The sequence below is a fragment of the Astatotilapia calliptera genome, chromosome 17 (assembly GCF_964374335.1).
Source record: "Astatotilapia calliptera chromosome 17, fAstCal68.1, whole genome shotgun sequence".
NCBI lineage: Eukaryota > Metazoa > Chordata > Actinopteri > Cichliformes > Cichlidae > Astatotilapia > Astatotilapia calliptera.
The window spans coordinates 5,892,392-5,915,726 of record NC_137438.1 but is presented as its reverse complement, the minus strand read 5'-3'; the positions used below and the strand labels follow the sequence as shown (position 1 = coordinate 5,915,726).

The window sequence follows — 23,335 nt, the reverse complement described above, 5'->3', positions numbered from 1 at the left end:
CCTTGGGCTCAATCAATGTCCCCTGTTTTTCATCCATTAAACTTTTGCAGGCAACAGGTCACTTGGGTTTAAAGTTAAAGTCACTGAAACGAGTTGTTTAACACATTCTTGACACATGGCAGACTTACTTGCTACATAGGGGTAATATAAACTCTGGTACAGTGACCTAATGTTTACACTTGTGAGTGTGTACATCAGCACTGTGGATTTTAAATGAAACACTGAAGATGTGATTGAAGTGTAGACTTTGAGCTTTAATTCAAGGAGTTTTACCAAAACATTACAGAGGCTCAAAACTAATTGGAGGAACTACTATCATTTTAAATATAAGACTTGTTTTTAATACTTAGATGAAAATATTTTGCAGTCATCAAATCACCAGATGTTGTGTTTCCTCCCAAGGGATGCTCTGCCAGGCCTTTACTGCAGCTGTCTTCAATTGCTGTTTGCTTGTCTCCATCTTCTGTTTTGTATATAATAGCTGAAAAGCATGCTCCATTGTGTTGAGATCAGGTGATTAACGTGTCCACTGAAGTGTATCCAATTTCTTGACAAACTCCTGTGCAGCTTTTGCACTGTGCTCTGGGTCATTATCCATTTGCGAATCCTGAATTTGAGCAGAGAGTACAGCCATGTAAACCTCACAATTCATCGTCAAAGGAGCTCGCAAAGAAAAGCGTCTGGACTTCTTTAAGTTACTTGAAGACGTTTCACCTCTCATCCGAGAAGCTTCTTCAGTTCTAAGGTCAAATGGTGGAGAGTCCCAGATATAAACCTAGTGGGAGTAACCCCCCACAGAGGGACAAAAGGACCCCCTGATGATCCTCTAATCGCCTGACCCAAGGTGTGGCTGATTGGGACCCACACCCAGTTTCACACCTTGGGTCAGGCGATTAGAGGATCATCAGGGGGTCCTTTTGTCCCTCTGTGGGGGGTTACTCCCACTAGGTTTATATCTGGGACTCTCCACCATTTGACCTTAGAACTGAAGAAGCTTCTCGGATGAGAGGTGAAACGTCTTCAAGTAACTTAAAGAAGTCCAGACGCTTTTCTTTGCGAGCTCCTTTGACTACGATGACCTGGATGACTGAGAACCTTCACAGACTCACAATTCATCCCGCTATCAGCAGTCACATCATCAATAAACACCAGTGAAGTGGCTCCACTGACAGCAATACAGGCCCAAGGCATAACACTGCCTCCACCAGGTGGAACATAACAGATGGTGGTGTGTTTCATACTCTCCATACTTTTCTTTTCTTTGGTTATTTATGGTTTTATCAGTCCAAAGATTTTTTTGGCTCTTGTATATGTTTTCTGGCAAAGTCTAATCTGGCCTTCTTGTTCTTAGGTGTAACCAGTGGTTTGCACCTTGTTATAACGTCTCAGTGTTTCCATTCAAGAAGTCATCTCCTGATTATAGACAGTGATATACCTACATCTTTGCATATGTTCCTGACTTGGTTAGATGTTATGAAGTTGTTTTTTCTTTCTTTCATTCAGGCCTTTTGGTGTTGGTGAGCTGCCCAGTGCATTCCTTCTTTTTAAGAAGATACCTGATTATTGATTGGCCATTTCGAATGTTTTTGCTATCTCTTGAAGAGATTTATTATGATTTTTCAGCCTAATAATGGACTCCTTCACTTGGATCAATATCTCAATATATTGATTGAGAGTTCAAATGAACAGCTACCAAAGTCAAGTTCAACATTTGGAATCAACTCCAAATCTTTAATCTGCTTAATTTGTAATGAAATAATCCATGCAACTCCTTGTCAGTCAATTGTCCATTTACTTTTAAGCATCCAAATATAAGACACATGTTAAAATCCTTTAATTAAACCTGGAATTCTGCACTTCAGTTACTTTGTAATTGTTTGCTCTGGTAGTGATGTCCTTTGTGGATGTAGAGCGAAAAGAAAAGTGTCATTGTACAACTATTTATGGACTTGGCTGCATGTTTACACTCTGATACCCAGGGTATTGTGTAGTACTACCACATACTAAGTTTTATAAAACTTAGAATGTGGCTGTTGAAATGCAAAATCAGCCTAATAATCGTTCAAGAGCGAGTGTCAGGGCTCTCACCATTTATACAAAAATATTTTTTAATATTGATTACTTATAACCTGCCTCTCGCCCTAAGACAGCTGGGATAGGCTCCAGCCCCCCAACGACCCTGAAAAAGGATAAGCTGAAGCGAATGGATAGATGGACAATCACTTATATAAAATACCATCACACAGATATGACTAGAGGAATCAGAGAAAATGTTTTGGTTGGTTGGTTTTGGTTTTGTAATATTTCAGTTATGAAAACTACAGGAACTATATGTTGCCATGATTGAGCACCATATCAAAACACACTTCCCAAAGGGAAGAACTATTTTGGACCTGAACTAGAGTTCTGGTCCAAACACACTGACCCAGAGCTGGTGTGACTGGGTTGGCAGCCTTGACACTTGTCAACTTCATCTCAGTCCATCCTTTTAAAAAATGGACTTGGTCAGTCTCCACCTTGTTACGCTGACCTGCAGCTAAACAGATTCACTGAGGAACTGATCCTTATTGGTTCAGACAGGAACAGAGTTTGGGCTCTGCAAAGAAGCACACGCCAGCTCGGATCACTGTCACAGACATCAGAAGGAAGTTTGCCAATTCAACCCCGAGCCTACTGTGACCCACATTCCACAGTCCGTGTTTGTTTCATTTTTATAGGTATGTGTAAAATTTTCAGTCTGCCAAGAAGGTTAAAGTTTGTTCAGGTACACACGTTAGCCTAGTGCTGTCTGCATATGAATTTTCTCTATTTTTTCAGTTTTATTGTGATTAAATGAAAAATATGTCATCGTTTAATTGTTAGTTGTGACTTTTACTCATCTTTTTCTAATTTCTAATTTCTCTATAGCAACCTATAGCAAATTCATATTTGCTGGCATCTTCTTCCTGATGGGACTCTTCGTTTCATATGGCTTCAACGACACGATCTATCCTCCCTTCCATGTGGATGTAAATTACACGATTAAACACACAGACCTGAAGTAATGGTCTGGAAGAGACAGCTATGTTTCAGTTCAGGGGAAAGAGGTGGGTTGCACACAAACAGCCAAAATTACAACTGTAACTGTAAAATTACAACTGTAAGAAAATGTTATGTTCAGCATTGTCTTGTTAAAATATCCAAGAATTTCCCTGAAAAGGGCGTCATCTGAAATGGAGGGCTACTTACCTGGGAAGCTTTATATACCTTTCAGCACAGAAGCCACTAATATACCCCACTGCCATCAGAGGCTTTTGAACTCAGTGCTGAACAAAAAGTCAGATAATCCCTCTTTAGTCTGGATGATGCGATGTCCTTATTTTTCAAAAAGAATGTAACTTTTTGATTTGTCTGCTGATTGAAGCGTTTCTGGATCATGTTCACTTATGGTGTCTTCTTGGCATGACTTGAAGCTTTTTTTCTGTATTTGTTGATGGCACAGTGAACTGTGATCACAGAGAGTGATTTAGGCGTGTGTTGAGTCCGTGCAGTCATTTCAACACAGAATCATCCCCATTTTTAATGCAGTGCAACTCGAGGGTCATCTTTAAACTGTTTTTAATTTTTTTAACCCAAATGTAAATAAAATCTGTGCTTTTCATCAGTCTAAATAATGTATATTATGCAGGTGTTTCTCTTACCCATCCATCCATTTGCTTCCGCTTATCCTTTTTCAGCTTTTTCCACAAGCTGCATGTCTTTGGACAGTGGGAGAAAGCCAGAGTACCAAGAGGGAACCCACGCAAACACGGGGCGAACATGCAAACTCTACACAGAAAGACCCCAGCCTGATGTGGGAATTTAACTCAGGTTCTTCTTGCTGTGCGGCAACCGTGCTAACCACCTTGCCACCATGCTGCCGTCATAAACATGTTCAGCTATTTTCCAAATTCTTCCTTTATGTAAATGTCAGCTTTTAGCAGTTCAGCACTTTTGTTTTCAGGTTAAAAATGCAGGGTTTTTTTTTTATCTCATTCAACATTTTTAACTTAATTTCATCAATTAATTCATTTCAGTGCATACATTCAGATTCAAGCATTCACACTGCAGTTTCTTCAGAAAATGCACTTTCTAGTTATATTCCACTAGGTTCCACTCGGGTATGAGTAATGATAAATTTAAATGGAAAGATATATGTGTCTGTTTTTGTGACCATGCGGACTTGTCTGCAGAGAATTTATACTGCAGTGAATGAACCACACATGCACCCCAGATGGCCGACTACAGGAATAAATACTCATCTGTAGTGCCATATGTCTGTGTCTGCACTAGAGTATAGGCTGGGCTTTTGCATCATTATTTTTCTTTGATTGTGTAATAAGAAATTTTAAGGTTTCACAAAAATGAAAAATGTTTGCTAAAGATAAAATCAGTTGAAGACAATGTGAACTTAAGTGTCCAAGCAGGACCTCACTTCAGCTACAGTGTTAGCTGAAACAAAACTCTGCCTCAATTGAGTTGAAGTGTTCTCCCTGTTCCATGAATGAAAGAGAGATTTATATGTTTCACTGTTACTTTGTCATGAGTACAAAGAGGCAGTTTGGGTGAAAAATAAAAAGTAGTGTTACATCAGAAGGATTTAGGGATGACCAATGACCTTTTAGTGAGTCAACAAATCGCCTTTTCAGAAATCCTCTTACAGTACAAGTGCTTTCTGTGGCTGCTAGGAAAGATAGAAAAACCTCTTTAAACCCTTTTTTGTCTTTTGTGCTTTATTTTTTACAAGACACTTGATGTCATCCAGCGTTAAATGCAGTAAGAAAGTAAGTAAGGATCTTTTATAGCAGTTTCATGATTTCTCAAGTGAGATACCAGTGGCAGTCGTTGAACTGGGGGCTTGGGTTGGAATAGAGATGGTAAATGGTCACTTCAATGAAACTTTGTGATAAGGTGTTATGATCTTGCATGACCGGATTTTGCCTCTTCTAGATACAGGGCTATATTTTTTATAAATAAATGCATCTACACATTTATATCATGTACAGCTCACTGAACATCTTATTAGAAACACCATGCTAATAATGAGTTGAGTTTCCTTTTGCTCTGAACATAGCCCCAGTTCTTGGTTTATGGATTCCACAAGATTTTGGCAGAATCCCTTTTAGACGCTGCTCCACACTGCCATGACAGCACCACATCATTTCTGCAGATTTGGCTGTTGCACAGTCATGCTGCCAGTTTCCATACCAACTGGGGAGACTTTTTCTTGGTGGGAGTAGCCATTAGAATTTGTCAAACATAAAGTAGTGCACGTGGTTAGCAACAATATTCAGATGGAGTGTGGCATCCACACCATGATTGATTGGTGCAAAGGAGTTGTTGTGCACCAGGGCAACATCATCACTAGCCTCACATTCATGTCCTTGTCTGGCAGGAAAGAGTGGTTATTTGAGTTATTATTAGTCTATCAGCTTCAAATGGCCATCATCAGCTCAATCACCATCAAGGCATTTTGATTTTCAGAGCTCAAAGGGAGGTTTTTGTTTTTGTTTTTTTGTTTTTCTCGTTAACTACTCAGACATTTGGGCATCCAGATCCCTAATTGGCATGTTTCTAAGGTACATTTCATATGTTGACCACCCAGCAGTGTTCAAACCATTAAAAACATTCGTCCACCCACTCGTTTCCAATCTCCAGTTGATATGCAGATGACTGGAATTATCTTCAAGCTCATTAGCATCTCATTTGTGGTAGACTGTGCCCTGCCCTGAGAATCATGGTGCTCAAAGCGACTGCCTGTCCCTTGGCTCTTGTCTGATATTTTCATAATTATTTGGTTGTGACTTGTAGCCAATGTTTCATTTTCTGGCAAAGTGTTATCCTGTTCTGTCTATGAAATTAGTTGTTTTTGTTCGTTCATAGACATGTTTAAATAGTAGCAGCAGTACTAAGAAACGGCTGGGGTAGTAGGAATTTATATCATTTAATTTAATTAAAATCACATTCTGAGTTTCTTCAAACAGCCAATAGTAAGACACACAAATATAGTCCAACACCACAGAGGCATTTAATTTCCTCTGAGCCCAATATGAACGCAGTAATTTCCTGACTATTCATAATTGAAATGACAGAGAAATTTAATGGATGTGTGGGTCGTAGCTGAAACAAGAGCATTAATGTGAACACCATCGAGACAATGGGGCCATTTAGCAAATTGTTTCCACTATTTAATTAACATGATTTTTATTAATGTTGTCCTTTTAACTCTGTGGTCGAGCTGCCACATCCTCACAGTTCTGTCCAAGGAATTGTCTTTTCAAAAATCCGGGTGATTCCTACCTCCTGCAGACCTGCTTTGTGTCCACTCCCTTTCTGGAATCAAACAGCAGGACATGCTGTAAAAAGTAATAAAGATTCTGTCATTAAAAGTCTACATTCAAAAATTAATGACATTTGTGGGGTTTGAACCTGGAGCCTTGGTACCATTGTGCCTCATTAGAGTACCATGTGAGAGTTTCCTACTCTAAGTTCCACAGAAGCAGAGCAGCAGGGACAAACGAATGAATGAAGCAGTTTCTACTTCCAGTGCGTTTGTTTGTATAGCAGGTGCTCCTAGTTCTGTTGAGGTTTATTGTTTGTGGACTTTGTTACTAGACTCTAAAATATATAAGCTGATGTGCTGCCAGGGTTACCCTAACATGAGTCAATACAATGGCACTGAGAAGCTCCACCCAGGCAGGGAGGAGACAGGAGAGAAAGAGAGTGAGAGCAGAATCAAAACAAAAACGCATGTAGCCTCACTGAGCCAGCCGGGTAGACACAGTGACCATGACATTTTGTTTCCATGGAGTCAGACTTTCTCATAGTTTTTACACTGGTCTAGCTCTCAAGGCTTGGTCCTTTGGGCATTGGCTGCATTTTCATCTAGTCTTATCTGTCCATTTTCAGATTAATGTTTTGTGTTTGTTAAAACCAGTGATGGGAATAACGGTGTTACAAGTAACAGCGTTACTTTTTTCAGTAACTAGTAATTTAACTAATTATTATTCCTATTGCTACAACGCCGTTACAGTTACTAACAAGAAAATGCGGCCCGTTACTATTTTTCAACAAACAGACGGTTGAAGCTGTGTTCAGCTTACCGCATCTTGTATCAGTTGCACCGAAGTAGCTGACTACGTAAGTAATCTGGACGCTACAGCTTTAAGCAGCTGCACGCACTTCCGCGGACGGTAATCGCAATCACTGTCTAGACTAGGGGTCAGCAACCTTTAACACCCAAAGAGCCATTTGGATGGGATTTCCACACAAAAGAAAACACTGGGAGCCGCAAATACTTTTTGACCTCTAAAATGCAGATAAGACTGTATATATTGTTTTTTTACCTTTAAGCTTTGTGTGAACAACTAAGGTGTGTTGCCTAGATCCATGAAGTGCTACAGAGAAAATTACTTTTTTATTTATGTAATTAACACATTTTGAACTCTTAAAGAAAAATAACAAAAGGAAAGACACCCAGCTGAACTAAAATGATCCATGTAGCAAACAAAAACTGTTTTGAGCCGCCACCCTTATATCGCCTTTGGGCTTTTGGAGCCTTGACCTGGCTTTTAAAAATAATTTGAAAAAAGCACTATGCTGCTAAAAAAAAATAGATATTTGCAAAATTCAGCCTAAATATGTATTTTACCTGGTTACTGTGTGTGGCGGGGCGTGGTCTGCAGCGCCGCTGTAGGGGAGGCGGACGCACCTGAGCGGCACCCGCACTCAAGCCTCGCCGCCTTAACGTCTGTGCTATCTGTGCTGGTATGTGTCGGGCTGTGAGCTTTAACACCAACTGTATGTGTCAGCAACTGTGTGTGAAAAGTGGTCAATAAAGAGATACTGAAAAGCGTGTTCATGCAAACATCGTCGGGTCTGCCGTGATATGTTTACAATGAGACTTCTGCTCCTGAACCTCTGCGCACAGCGTCTGGAAATCGGGGCTGTACGAAGTCACTTTCATCTTTATGCAGGACTGTAAGCTGTCGTCTGTGAGGCGCGAGCGATGTATAGTTCACGGTGGAGCTGCTGACATAATGTGGATCCAAAGATCCATAATTGGCCTATGGGCACCTGGGCCCTATTTCAGGAAGCCGGTTTAGAAAACTCAGAGTGAAAAACGATACTCAGGGTTGAGTAACCCCGAACTGTCCAACTCGGAATATTCGGTTTCAGAAAGGCTGATAACAAGTAGTTCAGTCAACGCGGAGTTGCTTTAACCCCAAGTTAAACGCGCGCACGAGGATACATAAAGCCCTGATTAGTGGAGCACAGATTAAGCGAGTCACCATGGAGACGGAGGGAAAGAAGGCGCGGTCAATGTATTTTACAGCGCTTGAGGCCGAAATTCTGATGGCAGCATATGCCGATAACATGCAAATTTTGCGGAAAAAAAGTAACACAGCCTCAGCTGCAAAAGAAAGGGAGCATGCATGGCAAAACATAGCCGACAGAGTCAATGCGTGAGTGTTAATTCAAACATTGATCGAGGGATTTCCACCCATTTAACACGTTATTTTATTATATTTTATTTTATTTTTTATTTTATACATTTTATTTCGTGATGTGATGTGAGCGCAGGTGCAACCCAACAGGTCCCAAACGTTCCTGGCAGCAAGTAAAAATGAAATATAAAAATATAGTCCAAACAGGTAAGGTGTAATTGTATTATGAGCCATAGTGCTTGGTCTGTTTGTCCGATGTAAATCAATTGCAGTTAGAGGCTACATTAATTTTCTTTCTGTAAGCACTTATTGAAATTATCTGAGCACATTACAAGTAAATATTTGCTTACTCTGTATACTCAAATGTGACCCGTTATAGCCAACAGAAAAAAGCAGAGGCCTGAAAAACAGGTGGGGGTCCTCCACCACCACCACTCACAGAGGCTGAGCAGTTGGCTTCCACATTTGTGATAATGTTGGCAGCATCACATATGATCTTCACAGTGCAGAGAACACAAATTAGCATCCATTACTATAATGAAATAATTTGTTAGTTTGAAATGCTACAGGGAACTATGTACCTGCACATTAATGCTGTGGAAAGACTTCCTGTTCACATAGTCTCCTTCATTTACTGAAGGAGCAATGATTGGAATGTGAGTGCCATCTGTACAGCCAGTCACGCCTGGGAACCGTGAGAATAAATGTAAAATTTAAGTAGTAGTTCAAGTATCACCACATCATGAATTAAGTTTCGTTCATCCTGATACCTGCAATTTTGTGGAATCCCTCTTTGATAAATCTTGTGGGTCTATGACCGGGGAACACCACAAACGAGTACAGGAGACGTTTCAGTGCAACTGTAACATTCCTGACTGCCCGACAGACGGTAGCCTTGGAAACGTGCTCAGCGTCACCAATATTATACAGAAAGCTCCCGTTTGCAAAAAACCGAAGTGCAATACAAATAATATGTACAGAACTGAGAGAATGTCCGCGATGTGTCACATGAGCAATATTAGGCCTGAGGATGTTATTCAAATGAATTATAGATTGTGCTGAACAACGGTAACGTTCACACAGGAAATCATCAGGAAATGATAAAACGCGCTCTAATCACTCTCTCTGCAGAGAATTTGGGCTTCAACATCTACTGGCTCTTCAAGGAAGGGGCACGCCATGTCTGACACTTCCTACAGTCAGGTTTCTGACAAAGAGGCGGAGAACGTCAGGGTTAGTTGAAGTAAACCTGCTAGGGGGCAGGTTAGCTTCACGGAGTGTGTCGTCATAGTGACTCACTCAGGATTAATCTAAACTCGCTTTGTGAAACCGAAAACCCAGAGTTTTCGTTAACTCAGGGTATACTTACTCAGAGTTTGCACTAAACCGGCTTCCTGAAATAGGGCCCTGGGGTTGAAAGTCTCGATAAATGCACGGCGTTTCAGCGGGTACACCGGCTTCTGCAAGTGCGACTCTTATTTTGAGCGATCAAAAAATATAATTTTATATTTATATTTCAACATCACAATAATCTTCCAATTTAGAACTACAAGTTAAAAAAGAATTAACATTACAGTTTTTCTCGATTGCTTAAACACTATAACCAGGCCTCTAAACTAAAATTTCAAAACCGTAACGCTATTGGTCAAAAAGCTCACCCATTTCCCTGAACTATAAACACTATTCCCTGCTTTGACACATGACTCAAATTTGGTGAACTGTTACTGCAAAACTCTACACACAAATCCCTACATTTTACAGTGCTTACACCATGTAGTCATTTAGAAAGCACTAGCATGCAATAATGTTAACTTAAGTCAGCATAGCTTGAGCTCAATTAGCACACAATTAACCAGGTGGAAACACTAGGAGTCAAAATTTAGCACACACCAATCAGAACCTGCGATGGATAGATAAAAGGGCCAAAGTCAGCTCATTCAGGTTTGAGACAATGGATCCAAAGAGATGCAAAGGAAGAGGACGTGGTGGAGAAAGAGGACGTGGTGAAGGAGGAGGACGTGGTGGAGGAGGTGGAGGTGGAGAACGACGGCGACAAGGAAGGGGAAGAGCAAGGGCACGAAGACAGTCAGTCTCGGATGAAATTCGAGCCACTTTAGTTCACCATGTCCTTGTCCATGGGATGACTATGAGGGAGGCTGGGCAACGAGTACAACCAAATTTGAGTCGCTTCACTGTTGCCTCCATCATCAGAACCGTCAGGGAGGAAAACAGGTAGGTGTACTTGCAGTAAGACTGCTTTGTACAGTAACGTTTAAGTTACTGAACTTATGTGTCTTGAGTTTCAGTATGTTTCCATTATTTGCCTGTAAAATGAATGTGTGACAGTTACACTAATGAGTGCTTCTATTTTTGTAGGACACAGAGACGACCACCTGGTGGAGGCAGGTTAAGGCTTTTGTCGGAGGAGCAAGAGAGGGAACTTGTAAACATGGTAATTGCAAATAATGTAATCCGCCTGCGAGAGATTCAAAGGAGAGTGATTGAGGATGATCATCTTTTTCGAGGCATAAATGCCATCAGCCTCTCCACAATTGACCGCATCCTCCGAAAGAATCAATTCCGGATGAAACAGGCATACCGAGTCCCTTTCGAACGAAACTCTGACAGAGTGAAAAACCAACGTGTGGAATATGTTCAGGTATGAGTTTTGATACTGTATAAAGTATTGTGTACCATCACAGCATGGCAGTTTATGCTGCCATTTCAGCACTCTTGCACTGTGGTTCAGGGTACCGATTGACTCTACTGTGTTATGTGTTTTGCAGAGAATCTTTGAGATTGAAGGACGGCCTGTTCCCCATGAAATAATCTTTGTGGATGAGGCAGGTTTTAACCTGACCAAAAGAAGGAGGAACATAATTGGCCATCGGGCTATTGTAAATGTCCCTGGTCAGCGTGGGGGGAATGTCACTATGTGCGCAGCCATCAGCCAACGAGGGGTACTCCACCACCATGCCGTACTAGGACCCTATAACACTATGCTTCTCCTTGCTTTTCCTGATGGTTTAAGACAACATATGTTCCAGCTGGACTACAGGGAACCAGCACAGCCAGAGCAGCCTCACTACGTTGTTGTGTGGGATAACGTCAGCTTCCATCGCGCTGCTCTGGTTCGTGACTGGTTTACCAATAACCCAAGGTTTTCTAATATCTTTCTGCCTGCATACTCTCCCTTTCTAAACCCGATAGAGGCGTTATTTTCGGCATGGCGGTGGAAAGTGTATGACCGAGAACCTTATGTCCGTGTTCACCTCCTTCAGGCCATGGAAGAGGCCTGCCTAGACATATCAGTAGATGCATGCCAGGGGTGGATCAGGCATGCAAGAGGATTTTACCCCCGCTGCCTGGCTGGGGCCAATATAGCCTGTGATGTGGTTGAGATTCTCTGGCCTGACCCAGACCAAAGACAAGATGCTGAGGTGGGATAATGTTTCTGGTGTGTGTTGTACTGTATAGTACATGAATGACAATGTGCCACTGTACATACATTGGTTGCGTCTTTTGTGTTTATCATGTGACAAGGGTTTTGAAGGGGAGAACCATAAGCAACCTAATTGTTTTGGAACTATTGTTTTGAATTAATTGTACCAGTGTGCAAAACTCTGTTGTAGTGTGTGTGTTTTTGAGGGCTTGTGTTTGATGTCTGAGGGGAAAGTTTGGTTTTTCAGCAGGAGTGAATAGTTTTGAGTGTAGAGCTTCATTTTGACCTGGAAATAGGATGTTTGGGGAATTGAGTGAGATGTTATGGATTTGTGTTTACTGTTGTGAGGATATGAGGCGTAGTTTCAAGAAATGTGTTTTAGCAATCGAGAAAAACTGTAATAAAATACACTTCAGCTAATTACTTAAAAAAACAATTTATTTTCCCAAACCACGCGGAGCTGCACTTTGAGGACTAAAGAGCTGCATGCGGCTCCGGAGCCGCAGGTTGCTGACCCCTGGTCTAGCACAAGAGCTGGAGCTAAGGGGGCAAAACAATCGCATGAGTGCTGCTGTTTGACTGAGGAAGAATAAAGTAGTCGTGGTAAGCCAATCACATGACCACTTAAAGACAAAGCAACAAGGTGATATATACCAGTTTATAAATTGTGTTGATCGGCCAAGATAACAGTATATTCGCGGCGTTTTTTCCTCGTCACGTTTACTGTCTAAGGACACCGCAGCAAGCACTCTGTGCTTATGAGCAAAAAAAAAACAAAACAAAAAAAACAGGGGAAGTTTTAGGAGTGACGGCAAGAGAGAGAGAGAGAGAGAGAGAGAGAGAGAGGGAGAGAGAGAGAGTTTTGAGATGTGAGAGATTTGTGACGATTAGCGTGTTTGCAGTATGTAGTTAATGTGTTGTCTTGTGTAGTTAGTGTGTAGTGTTGTGGATAGTTTTGTGTTGTGTGTCAGAACAATGTATTTAATAGAATTCTGTTAGCACACGTGCTATTTATTATGATAAAAGCTTCTTATTCTCACTTTAGGTATCTATGACTTTCCATTATGGCAACATGAAGGCAGAGCTGCCCAGAATGTCCAGCAACAAGATTGAAATTCCATACGAGTGCAAGTTGAAATGCTTGAACATGTTTTTGCAAGCTTACAGTGATAAAGTGCTTGAGCCCAGAACACTGAGAGCGTTGGAGAGAGAAAGGATGTTTTCAGTGGAGGAGGTAGGTAGACAGAGGAGGGAATGTGATTCAGTGCTGCGAGACTGATGCGAGCTCATCCCTTTCGTTGAAGGGATGAGTATTTAGCCCACAGTGAGATAGGGAGGAATTGTAATGCGGCAGACTGACTTGATAATCTACATATGTAGGATAAGCTTTACAAAAGCCAAGAAAAGATTCTGAGCTTTAAACGCAGAGTAACCAAAGCTAAATTTTATGCAGCATATTACATGCTGTGTGAGCTAATTCAGTGGGATTTGTGGGATAAATGCAACACATTACAAATGAAACTGCCATTGATTTGTTTCTGGAAAACTAAAAAGGAACCATCTGGTTAGTCTCAGTGGGGGAAAAAGGCATCACCATTGTCATACTAAAAAACTGATGCTAAATATAACTACATTTGGAAGCAGTGATTTTGTGGAGGGCACACTGCTCTTAAGCCCATTTCCATGAGATGTCTGTGTGTTGACGGTACCTGCAGAAGCTTTAGATCAACATGTTTTTTTTACATTTTAATCCACGAAGGTCAAGCTGACCCCTCATATTCCTCCTCCTCTGAATGCACTTTAGCTTATGCAAGGTCAAAAAATGCACAAAAACACAACATAAAGAGCTTCCATGTCATGTAAGCTACAGCAAGGTTGGGGAAAAGTGTCACTCTGCTCAGACCCTAGTACCACTGACTGTAATTAACCATTGCTAATGTAACCTTGCCCAGTATCTGTTGTATCTATGTTGCAGGTTTAAACGTTGTTCTTTTGTTATGAGTCTCCATGTTAGACTATTATTTTAGAGGCATCCCCCCTCCCCATCATGTCCGACATTACTAGGTTTAGACCCAAGGGGCACCTCTGGAGATGAAAAATAAAACCAATGACAAAGGAGTTAAAAACTGCAGTTCCTCAAGGCTGGCTCCATAAAAGAGTCAATCCCCAAAGATTAGGTATTTTCAGCTGCTCTCTAATTCCCCAAAGGGTCACCACACCAGATGGACCCACATGTTGCACAGACTCCTGGGTTGAAAGTGACAACTAACAACACATATAAAAAAAAAAAAAAAAAAACATATTTACAGCCTGATGCAAAAGATTGCTTTGGGTTTTGGATAGCTTGCACTTTCATTTATGATGTCATGTCTGACATCACTAGGTTAGACCCAAGGGGCAACCCCTGGAGCTGCAAAACAAAACCAATGACGAAAGGGTAAACACAGGAGTTGTTCGAAAATGGCTCCAAAAGGGAGTCACTCCCCACAGACTAACTTTTGGGGGGGTTTTAAATATCAGAAGTAATTTTCCTACCATAATTAGCCTTTCCTAGGAGTTTTTCAGTTATGTAAACTAACTCAATGAGTGTCATTTGATTCTCTATTAATATTGTTTTGTACTGTAGGTATACTGGCTTTGCACAAATACCGGCTGAAACTAATCGAATGTGAACTAAACATCCGATGCATAGTCAGTTGCCTTTTGTTTTCAACTATTAGAGGTAATTTGGGTGTTCTTTTGTATTAGTTTCCCAAGTAAATGCTGGAAACTCCATTATTATTAAACTATAATCCACTCAACCAAATGGAATATTTTCAATGCAGTAGAGTACAATGAAAACAATATGATGAAAATAAAAGAACTACCAATGTTAAAAAAAAATTAAGCCTGGAAGATATTTATAATGCATTTATGTCCTAACCCTGTGAGCACTCAGTCATCATATTCTGACCCTAACCACATATGTTGCAAACAGCCAAAACTGACTTTGTGGAAAAAAATGTGAATGTTTTTGATGTGTCTCACTTCTTCACCATCATGAACACAGGATGGACATCACTCTTCCACCTAAACACGAACATTTCACCATGTTTAACTCCGGACCCAACCTGGCCAAAGGAGATCCTGAGAGAGAACAAAGGACGCGACCCTAAGCGACAGCCTCGAGGTAAAAGAGCCGGCATCAGGAACAGGCTACGGGCTCGCGCATACCGCGCACCCATGCCCAGTATCCTGCTAGCCAATGTTCAATCCATCAAGAACAAGCTTGATGACCTCAGAGCCAGAATCAAGTTCCAGAGAGACATTTTGCAACCTCCTCTGCTTCACCGAGACTTGGCTGAACCCAGCAATACCAGACCACGCCGTGCAGCCGACGGTGTTCTTTTCGGTTTACCACATGGACAGGACAATGGAGTCGGGGAAGAAAAGAGGTGGTGGAGTGTGTCTGATGGTGAACAACAGATGGTGCGACAGCACAAACATCTCCCCACTCACACGCTCTTGCTCGCCCAATCTGGAGATTTTGATCGTTAAATGTCGCCCTTTCTATCTCCCTCGGGAATTCACTGCCTTATGTGAGCTATGAGGCTTTCACACATCAACAAACACTTCACCAAGATGCCGCACTCATTGTTATGGGAGATTTTAACAGAGTGAATCTCAAATGGACATTTCACAACCTTCACCAGCACATCAACTGCCCCACCCGGGGCACTAGAACATTAGACCACTGCTACACCCCGTTCAAGAACTGTTACAAGGCTCAGCCCCTGCCGGCATTTGGAAAATCGGACCATGCCGCCATCTTCCTCATGCCTGCTTACAAACAAAGGCTAAAGCAGCAACCACCAATCAGGAGGGAGGTCGCTCGCTGGACGGACCAATCAGTGGCCGCAATGCAGAGAATGGACTCTTCTCACTGTTGAGGTCTGGGAAGCGCTTCCGCTCCCTTAATGCCAAAACAGAGAGAATGAGGAGGAGCTTCTTCCCCCAGGCTATTTGGGCCCTGAACCAGGGCTGGACTCTCCCACACACGTCACTATAAGACTGGACTCTCACACACATCACCACACGCACCACCACACATTTCCTATAATCCTATAATTCCTATAATTTATCATCTTTATAATCTTTATAATCTCTTCTGCTATTTGCACATTCATTACTGTAAATTCCTAAGTTAATTTGTAAATTTTGTAGTAAACTGTAAATTGTAAATATTGTAAAACTTTTCTTCTGTCATTTAATGGTCGGGCATTGTACAGGTACAAGCATTTCACCCCCATGTCATACTGTGTATGGTTGTGTGTGTGACAAATAAAATTTGAATTTGATTTGAATTTAATCACATTTTGTGTATGTAGCTAGAGACCCGACAAATGCGTAGTAGTTCAAAGGCAGAGACGCTGCAAGCGTTCATGTGCTGTGGACGCAATTTTAATTCATGTCGGCACCTTCCGACTCAAGACGTGAAGCATCATACCTTTGTTTTATTATCTGAGAAGGGAAAGGGAAACACAAAGGAAAGAGATGTGACTGGTATCTGAATAAAATGTCATCCTCTTCCTGTTCACCTGAAGACACGAAATATAAATAAAGTATGCATAAACATGCAATAACTTACTCTCAGATTAGATTCGATCAGATTAAACATGCAATCCCTCTCTGTACAACTCAGTGCACAAGAGTCAGCTAACAGCAAGAACAACAACATTAGCTGGTCAACACAAAGCCAGCTAATGTTAGGCTTGAGTGTCCTAAAAATCAAACTTTCCCTCCTTTCACTTTTCTCTCTGATAAGCAGTTTGATTGTAGTCGCACATGTTATCAGAGTTTACTGCATGTCTGAGTCCAACAATGTTATATGCACTTCAAATAAAGTTTTTCAACACGTGCTAACTCAGGCTACCAGTAGCTAACAGTGGCAAAAACAAGTTCAGGATGTCCACAACACCTCAGCTTGCTAGCTGGGTACAGAATATTGAATTGGCACATATCTGTTTTTACCATGTTGCTATTATTATTATATTCTAATAATAAAGTGGTAACAAAAGTGTTCTTTTTTACATAAACAGTAGTAGAAACACATCATTATGGGGTACAATCTAAATGTAATATTTTTGGTCTGATCTAATCTTGGCTGACTAAAAGAAGCAGCAGAATTCAGTCGACTGAGATCTAGTGGTGAAAACTTTATACATTATGTCTTTAAGCATATCTTTGAGTTTTTCCGACAGTATTTTTCATAGCACAATGAAAAGAAAACAAGTAAACTGGAAGAAAGACCAGAAGACCAGAGGGAAGACATAGATTTGGGGATAGATTTAAACCATGTCCTCTGCAATAGTCATGCAGCATATGGATTGCCTGTTCAACACAATGAGCTAAACAGGCAACTCTAGAACAAGCAATTTAATTTTTTTAAAAAGACAAAACAATCACCGATGATAACACGGTCGGTTAATTTATTGCTACTGTTGTCTGTTTGCCAAGGTGTTTGACAAAAGAGAGCCTGTTGAGAGAACCAGAGAGGGGTCTTGAACCAACTGCCCCCATCTGTAAACCGACACTCTCGGCAGGTAGATGGGCAGCCAACAGCCTGCCAACACACTAATACTGCTGAACCATAATTTCCCCATTAGATCTCAGAGGGTTAAAGCTGTACCAGTCAATATTTTCTTGGTAACAATTACATTCAAAGTCAAAGAGGAAGCTCACACAAAAGAACAGATGTGGACATTCTTTTAGTGTTTTTCAGCTTACTGTTTCGGCTCATCCGCAGCTACTGTTTCCTTACGTGTTTTTCTCAAATTCAGCTGTATTATCTCTTGATGCAGACAGTTTTCATGCTTCCACTCACTTTACTGCTCTCAGCTGTGGTGACTATAGTGTTATGTCTATGTTCATACACCAAACTCTCCTGTTTTGCACTTAAAACACTGGTGTTACACATTTCTCCCCTGTTCAAAAGCTGCCTACCACCACCTCCTCTTTCTGAGTGTGTGTGAGGTAGTGTGTGGGTTAAATAATGCATGTAGCACCTTGCAGGACCCTCATGACATTAAAAGTGCTTTGTAGTGAGTGTCCAAGCCCACATTCTCACAGTGAATACTATTAGTATTAGTAATACCAATAGCATTTATACTAAATAGTAATCATTTCACTGTAGTGGTAAGGAACATTTTAAATGGGATTTAGTCATTTCGTGGTAGAATTATAACAAAACCGAATTGACAGACAACAACAACAACGCAGTGGCGTTATTTGGGGGTGTCCAAAATCATAGGCTGCATCCTCCTGGGGCTGCATTTGTAGGTCGATTACGTCACAGTGACGCATTGAAGGCTGTCCACATTCGTAGACTCTTCTTTTCCCCAGATTTGAAGGATGGGTCAGGTGCATCCTTCGTGGCCCACCATATCCCAGAATTCATAGCGCAGCCCAGTCAATTCCAGTTTCCAACAATCGCGGTAGCTATCTAGTTTTAATAGTTTTAATAGTTAATAGTTTTAATATTACTCTAAGTAGTATTACTAATAAGCCTTTAACATATTTTCAGAGGAGAATGTAGCTGTGTAAACTTCAAATATCTGCTCGGTTTATCAAGATATCACATATTTGCAAAAGTGCTCCAACGTTTTCGGAGACGTCTGTTACCCACCAGCTCGATAGCTGACCGGGTGGTCAAGGTTCACTAGAGCCAGCAAGAACAGCAAACTCCCAGCACATCGTTTTCAAACCCCTCACAGTCTTTCGCTACTCAGGTTATACATGATATATAAGTCACTTAGATTACTTAAAAATGTTATTATTTGGCTTTTTGCAATGTTTGGTTTGTTCCTGAGTAAATCGGTTTGGCTGAGATTACAGCTGAACAAACTTCAAACGGAAAACTGATTAAACAGAAGTGTGAGATAATAGAGAATTTACACCAGTGTCCTGATATATTTTACATAGCAAGGAGCAGACGGCTGAGTTTATTAAACGCCACCGAGACAGCTGGTGACGCAAATCTGAAGGCTGAAGGCCACTCCACAGCCACTCACTTCTGGCCGACCCATAGGCTGCATCCTCCTGAGGACCCGGCCTTCGGTGGGCCCGGCCCATGTAGACCATGAAGGCCGGGTCCTCAGGAGGATGCAGCCTATGAATTTGGACACGGCTTTTGGCTTCTTCTCATGTGACCTTTGACCCTTTTCAGGTCAATCAAGAATGATTTGTCACATGATCCTAAAACCAAAAACTCCCTCTCACATTATTATTTACTGTGTGACCTATATCATGGGTTGAAATTTGATATTTGTGCTATTATAGGAATTTAAAAGACACCCAAAAAAACAGAGACTGTTTTTAAGCTTTGGCACTTCATTAATTTTCTGTGCACCTGTAAAACGTTTTAGAAGATCACAGTTTACCTTAAAGTTAAGTTAAAGTTATTTAATGAAATATGGGAAAAGTAAAAAAAAAAAAAAAAACTCCAAATATTGAAAGGCTGGAAAAACCAGCCTGCTATAGTGGGGAATAATGAATGTGTTGGTTTCTTTCAAACCCCTTCTTCTGTACAGAGTCAATGCTTACAAAGGAAGAGAGGCTGGTTGGTCTGTGGTTCATTCTGCAGCAAGATCATTACTCTAAATGTTGGAGAAACACACAGTCTGTGGCTGAGCTGTACTTGGAGAAATTGGACAGCAGGGTGAAAGCAAAGTCCAAAACATTCATTTCCAATTTCATTGCTGTTTGCCAAAAGCATGTTCGGCTTTTCAATACAGAGATGCTCCCTTATTCACTCGGGGTTGCCACAGCATGTAATAACATTCTTTTTTAACTTGCATTTAAGATGTAGCGTTCAGCAGTTCTTCTATACCAAAAAAATGCTCTTTGTTATAAAACTCAAAAATAGTTGTATACTTTTTTCTACAAAGAGTCACTTTAATGCCCAGCAACTCAAAGGCAACCAGCTGTGAATAACAGATAAACGAAAAAACATCCAAAGCATCAAATATTTGCGAGTATATGACCTGCTGTGTTTAGAGTTGTCTTTGGAAATGTTTTTTCCGTCAGCTGCAGGGGTTCTCTGTCTTTGAACCGCAGTCGCCTGGCTGACAAAACTGCGACGAGGTTTCTAAAACGGGACTGTTATGCCGAGGTGGCCAGTGTAGCAGCGGCTGATGCATCAGTGCACCGATGCCAAAGGACACCTTGACAAAACCATGCTACATCACAGCCCAGTGACTAACTTGACTGGCCTCAGACCTTTCGGCTTGTTGGGGTCATTGTCTTCCTGCTGAATAAACTGCTCTGAAAAATGTGACCCACTTGCAGAAGTGTGGGCCACGTATTCTCTCCTGTGTGTGTGTTTTTTAAACTGATCTGTTGTTACCTGCTTTCTTCTCTTCCATAGTCAGTCCTCTGAATCTTCAGATAGGTGTTCACCTTCTGGTTTGAAGGCAATCTCGACATATAGAAAGAAATGATAAACATTTCCACATTTATGTGAACATTTTTTTAAAGCCCCTCGGCTTACTTAACTCATTAGTTAAATTTATTTTGCACATAAAAGCTGCAGGAGAAGTTTGCCTTCAGTGCTTTCTGATGAGAAGGGTTCTGTAAAATGAAGGTTTTAAAATGTTGCACTAGACTCAAACTATGATCTTTTTCCCAAAGTCATCAAGATAGTTTTGTGCCTTTAAAGCCATTAAGGCAAGCCTCACCCGCCAGCAGAAAACGGGGACATAAGACACGAATGGCTCATAAACAATGATTCAAAAAAAAGAGCAAAAACAAGTTTTTAAATCCATCTTCACTCTAGTGTTAAATTACTGTTGAAGAAATCTCAGAGGTGTTAGAGGCCCTGAACTTTCCGATTTAGGATAACACATAACATACGAAGTACAGAAGCATATAAGCAAACAGAGAAGCACAGGCTGTCCTGTGCCTTTTAAAGAGTGATTTACTGATCCAATACAAAATATCCACGTCACCAGATTATTGCAAAAATAACCAAATGTTCTTGTTATCATTAAAGCTAATGAAGTGTACCAAAAGCATTTCACAAACACATGATGAGAAGAACTAAAAATGATTTCTCCCTCCATTAGTTCTGCTCATTTCTCTGGATAAAATGATCTTCATGGCTCCTGCTGCTGCTGCTGCACTAGTTTATGTGTTTGGCAGATTTAGTTCTTTGTGAGGGAAGCTATGTGCTTCAGCTATTGCTGTTTTTTTATTGTGTAAAATATTACTCGGAGATTAACAGTCTCAGCTCTGATCCTCCAACAGATCCTCCAATCCACCGCCAATCAAAGCTTAAAGAAAATCACATTTCATCACAGGGTCTTTGTCCCATTTAAAACAATTCTTTTGTCTGTCAGATGAAAGACTCTACCAGCTGGAAACAGCTTTCTTAAATGTGTTGACAAGGCATTTTGCCTTTATGGAGAAGGATTTAACATTTTCAGTGATTCTCCAAATGCTTTAAATAATGTAAAGTTTTTCTTTTTAAAGGCACTATCAGCTTAACTACATTGAGCAACTCATGTGGTGTTATTATTATGGAGAAACAGCACGCTCCGGTGGATATATGAGGTACCTCTCTCTACTGCCTACTAAGCAACACATGTATAGTGACTCATTTTCCCTTTAAGATATATATATACACAAATTATAGCCTAACTATGTTGACACCTATTAGCTTTTGGACTTACTTTCTGAGAGTCTTCCATTTTGGTTGTCCTGGTCTTGTTGAGAGGGTGGAGCTGGGAAATTGGAAGGGTTGGTTTTGGCTGAGAGCCCAACTATGTCATCCACACCCAGATGTTGACTTTTAAGTTGCAAGGTACACAAACCCTTAATTTACAAAATTATGAGGCTAGTTAGTAGTGGGAAAAGACTAGTAGTAGTGAAGACTTGAAATGTGAAGTAGTAAGGAAAAATTTAATTATAAATCACGTTAGCAACTAGCTAAACATAACTACCTTTATCTGCTTTACATACCTGTGAGCTGACTGCCCAAGCTTTCATAACTTATGTTCATCAAATGACAAACAAGCAGTCCCTCTCAGTTGAGCAGATAACAGTGTCAGTGGTAACACATGTCAAAAGGGACATTTCTATCAGGTTTATCAGTACTGTTGGCATTTTAGTCAGAGATCTTGCACTGCCTCATTCTAAATCACATGGGTACGGAAGAGGATTAGGGCCACTGGGAAGAAAAGTCTCAGAATTCTGACTTTTTTCTCAGATTTTTTTTCCAGTGGCCCTAATCCTCTTCCGTACATGGGTCCCTGTGAAACCTCTGTTTTTAAATTTGTGACTACAGTCACTCTGTACAATAGCTAGTTAGCTTTGTTACAGTTAACTTGCCAAGTAAAAGAGTTTAGCTACTGGTATGTGATTTTCTGATTCAGGGAACAGTATCATATGAGTGTGATTAACATCACATCCACTGGCTGGTGTGTAAATATAATTCTGATTTCATAAGATCTTTGAATGGTCCTGTTTTCTAAATCAGGACATTATTCTTTGTCAAATATAAATAACATCAGGCTGATCCTGCCACAATTTGTTCCCCCTGTCCAAATCACAGACAAACAGTACCCCACGGTTGTTAATAATTTTGAACGCATTTTGCACAGAGAGACATTTTTTGAAAAATGTATTGATAGTGTAACCCAACCAGTGCAGGGGCCTCCCTACAATAGCAATGTTGAATATTATTACACAGGAGAAAAAACAACTACACATAAAATAATTACACCGTGACGCCTCTGCCTTTCTAAATGGAGGTACAGTAATTGCGTGTGTATATGTAATCGTGTAAAATCTGAAGATAGTAAGATTAACAGTAACAGTATTTTGTCTCTATCCGCCATTGTAGAAATTCATTTCATGTAAACAATAACGTGGTGCACGGCGTGAGGTGAAAAAAGGCACATACCTTTGATGTTGTGAGACGAACTCCGGGGTAAAACAAAGGGGGGCCTAGCAAAAAAAGTTGAGAACCACTGTTTTAATGCAAGATAAATGTCTTTATGTCTGTGTAAAACAATTCCTAGTATTCTAGTGGACTAGATTTTAATTATTTGACATTAACTTTTTTAGACAGACTGTGGTGGGACTAACAGCAGAGTGTGAATGTTAGATAGAAAGTACTTAAGCATATGCTTCTATGAATTGGTGAATGAGGCAGGCTGTATTAAGTGCTTTAAGTGCTTGAGCAGAAAAAGGCTATACAAAAACTAGACCAAGGACCACAAAAGATATGTTGAGAAATAGAGATAAACTCAAACGTATTTATAAAGCAAACTATGTTATACAATCAAAGTGTTCAAACATCAAATAAATGAAAAATTAAAAAGATAAGAATTTATAGAAATAATGTTTCTAGTCATATAAACATAACATTACCGCAAAAACATGTTATTTA

At 40.6% G+C, this 23,335-nt stretch overlaps 1 protein-coding gene and 1 long non-coding RNA gene across 2 annotated transcripts; one reads left to right on the top strand and one right to left on the bottom strand.

Moving 5' to 3' along the window:
* Positions 1-233: 233 nt before the first annotated feature.
* On the bottom strand, positions 234-21,753 carry LOC113009274 (uncharacterized). Its single transcript, XR_003270149.2, has 3 exons — positions 21,615-21,753; positions 20,291-20,362; positions 234-607 (listed from the first exon to the last, which is right to left on the bottom strand). It is a non-coding gene; the product is annotated as an uncharacterized LOC113009274 (long non-coding RNA).
* On the top strand, positions 10,041-14,208 carry LOC145421463 (uncharacterized). Its single transcript, XM_080291822.1, has 3 exons — positions 10,041-10,697; positions 10,842-11,124; positions 11,252-14,208. The coding sequence occupies exons 1-3, from the start codon at positions 10,417-10,419 to the stop codon at positions 11,912-11,914; spliced, it is 1,227 nt and encodes a 408-aa protein (XP_080147948.1). The 5' UTR covers positions 10,041-10,416; the 3' UTR covers positions 11,915-14,208.
* Positions 21,754-23,335: the final 1,582 nt, after the last annotated feature.

What these genes read in the sequence shown, in the direction of transcription:
- LOC145421463 (XM_080291822.1), top strand. Translation starts at nt 10,417, where the DNA reads ATGGATCCAAAGAGATGCAAAGGAAGAGGACGTGGTGGAGAAAGAGGA. An exon ending in ACCGTCAGGGAGGAAAACAG is followed by an intron (nt 10,698 to 10,841) that starts GTAGGTGTACTT and finishes CTATTTTTGTAG; the next exon opens with GACACAGAGACGACCACCTG. An exon ending in AACGTGTGGAATATGTTCAG is followed by an intron (nt 11,125 to 11,251) that starts GTATGAGTTTTG and finishes TGTGTTTTGCAG; the next exon opens with AGAATCTTTGAGATTGAAGG.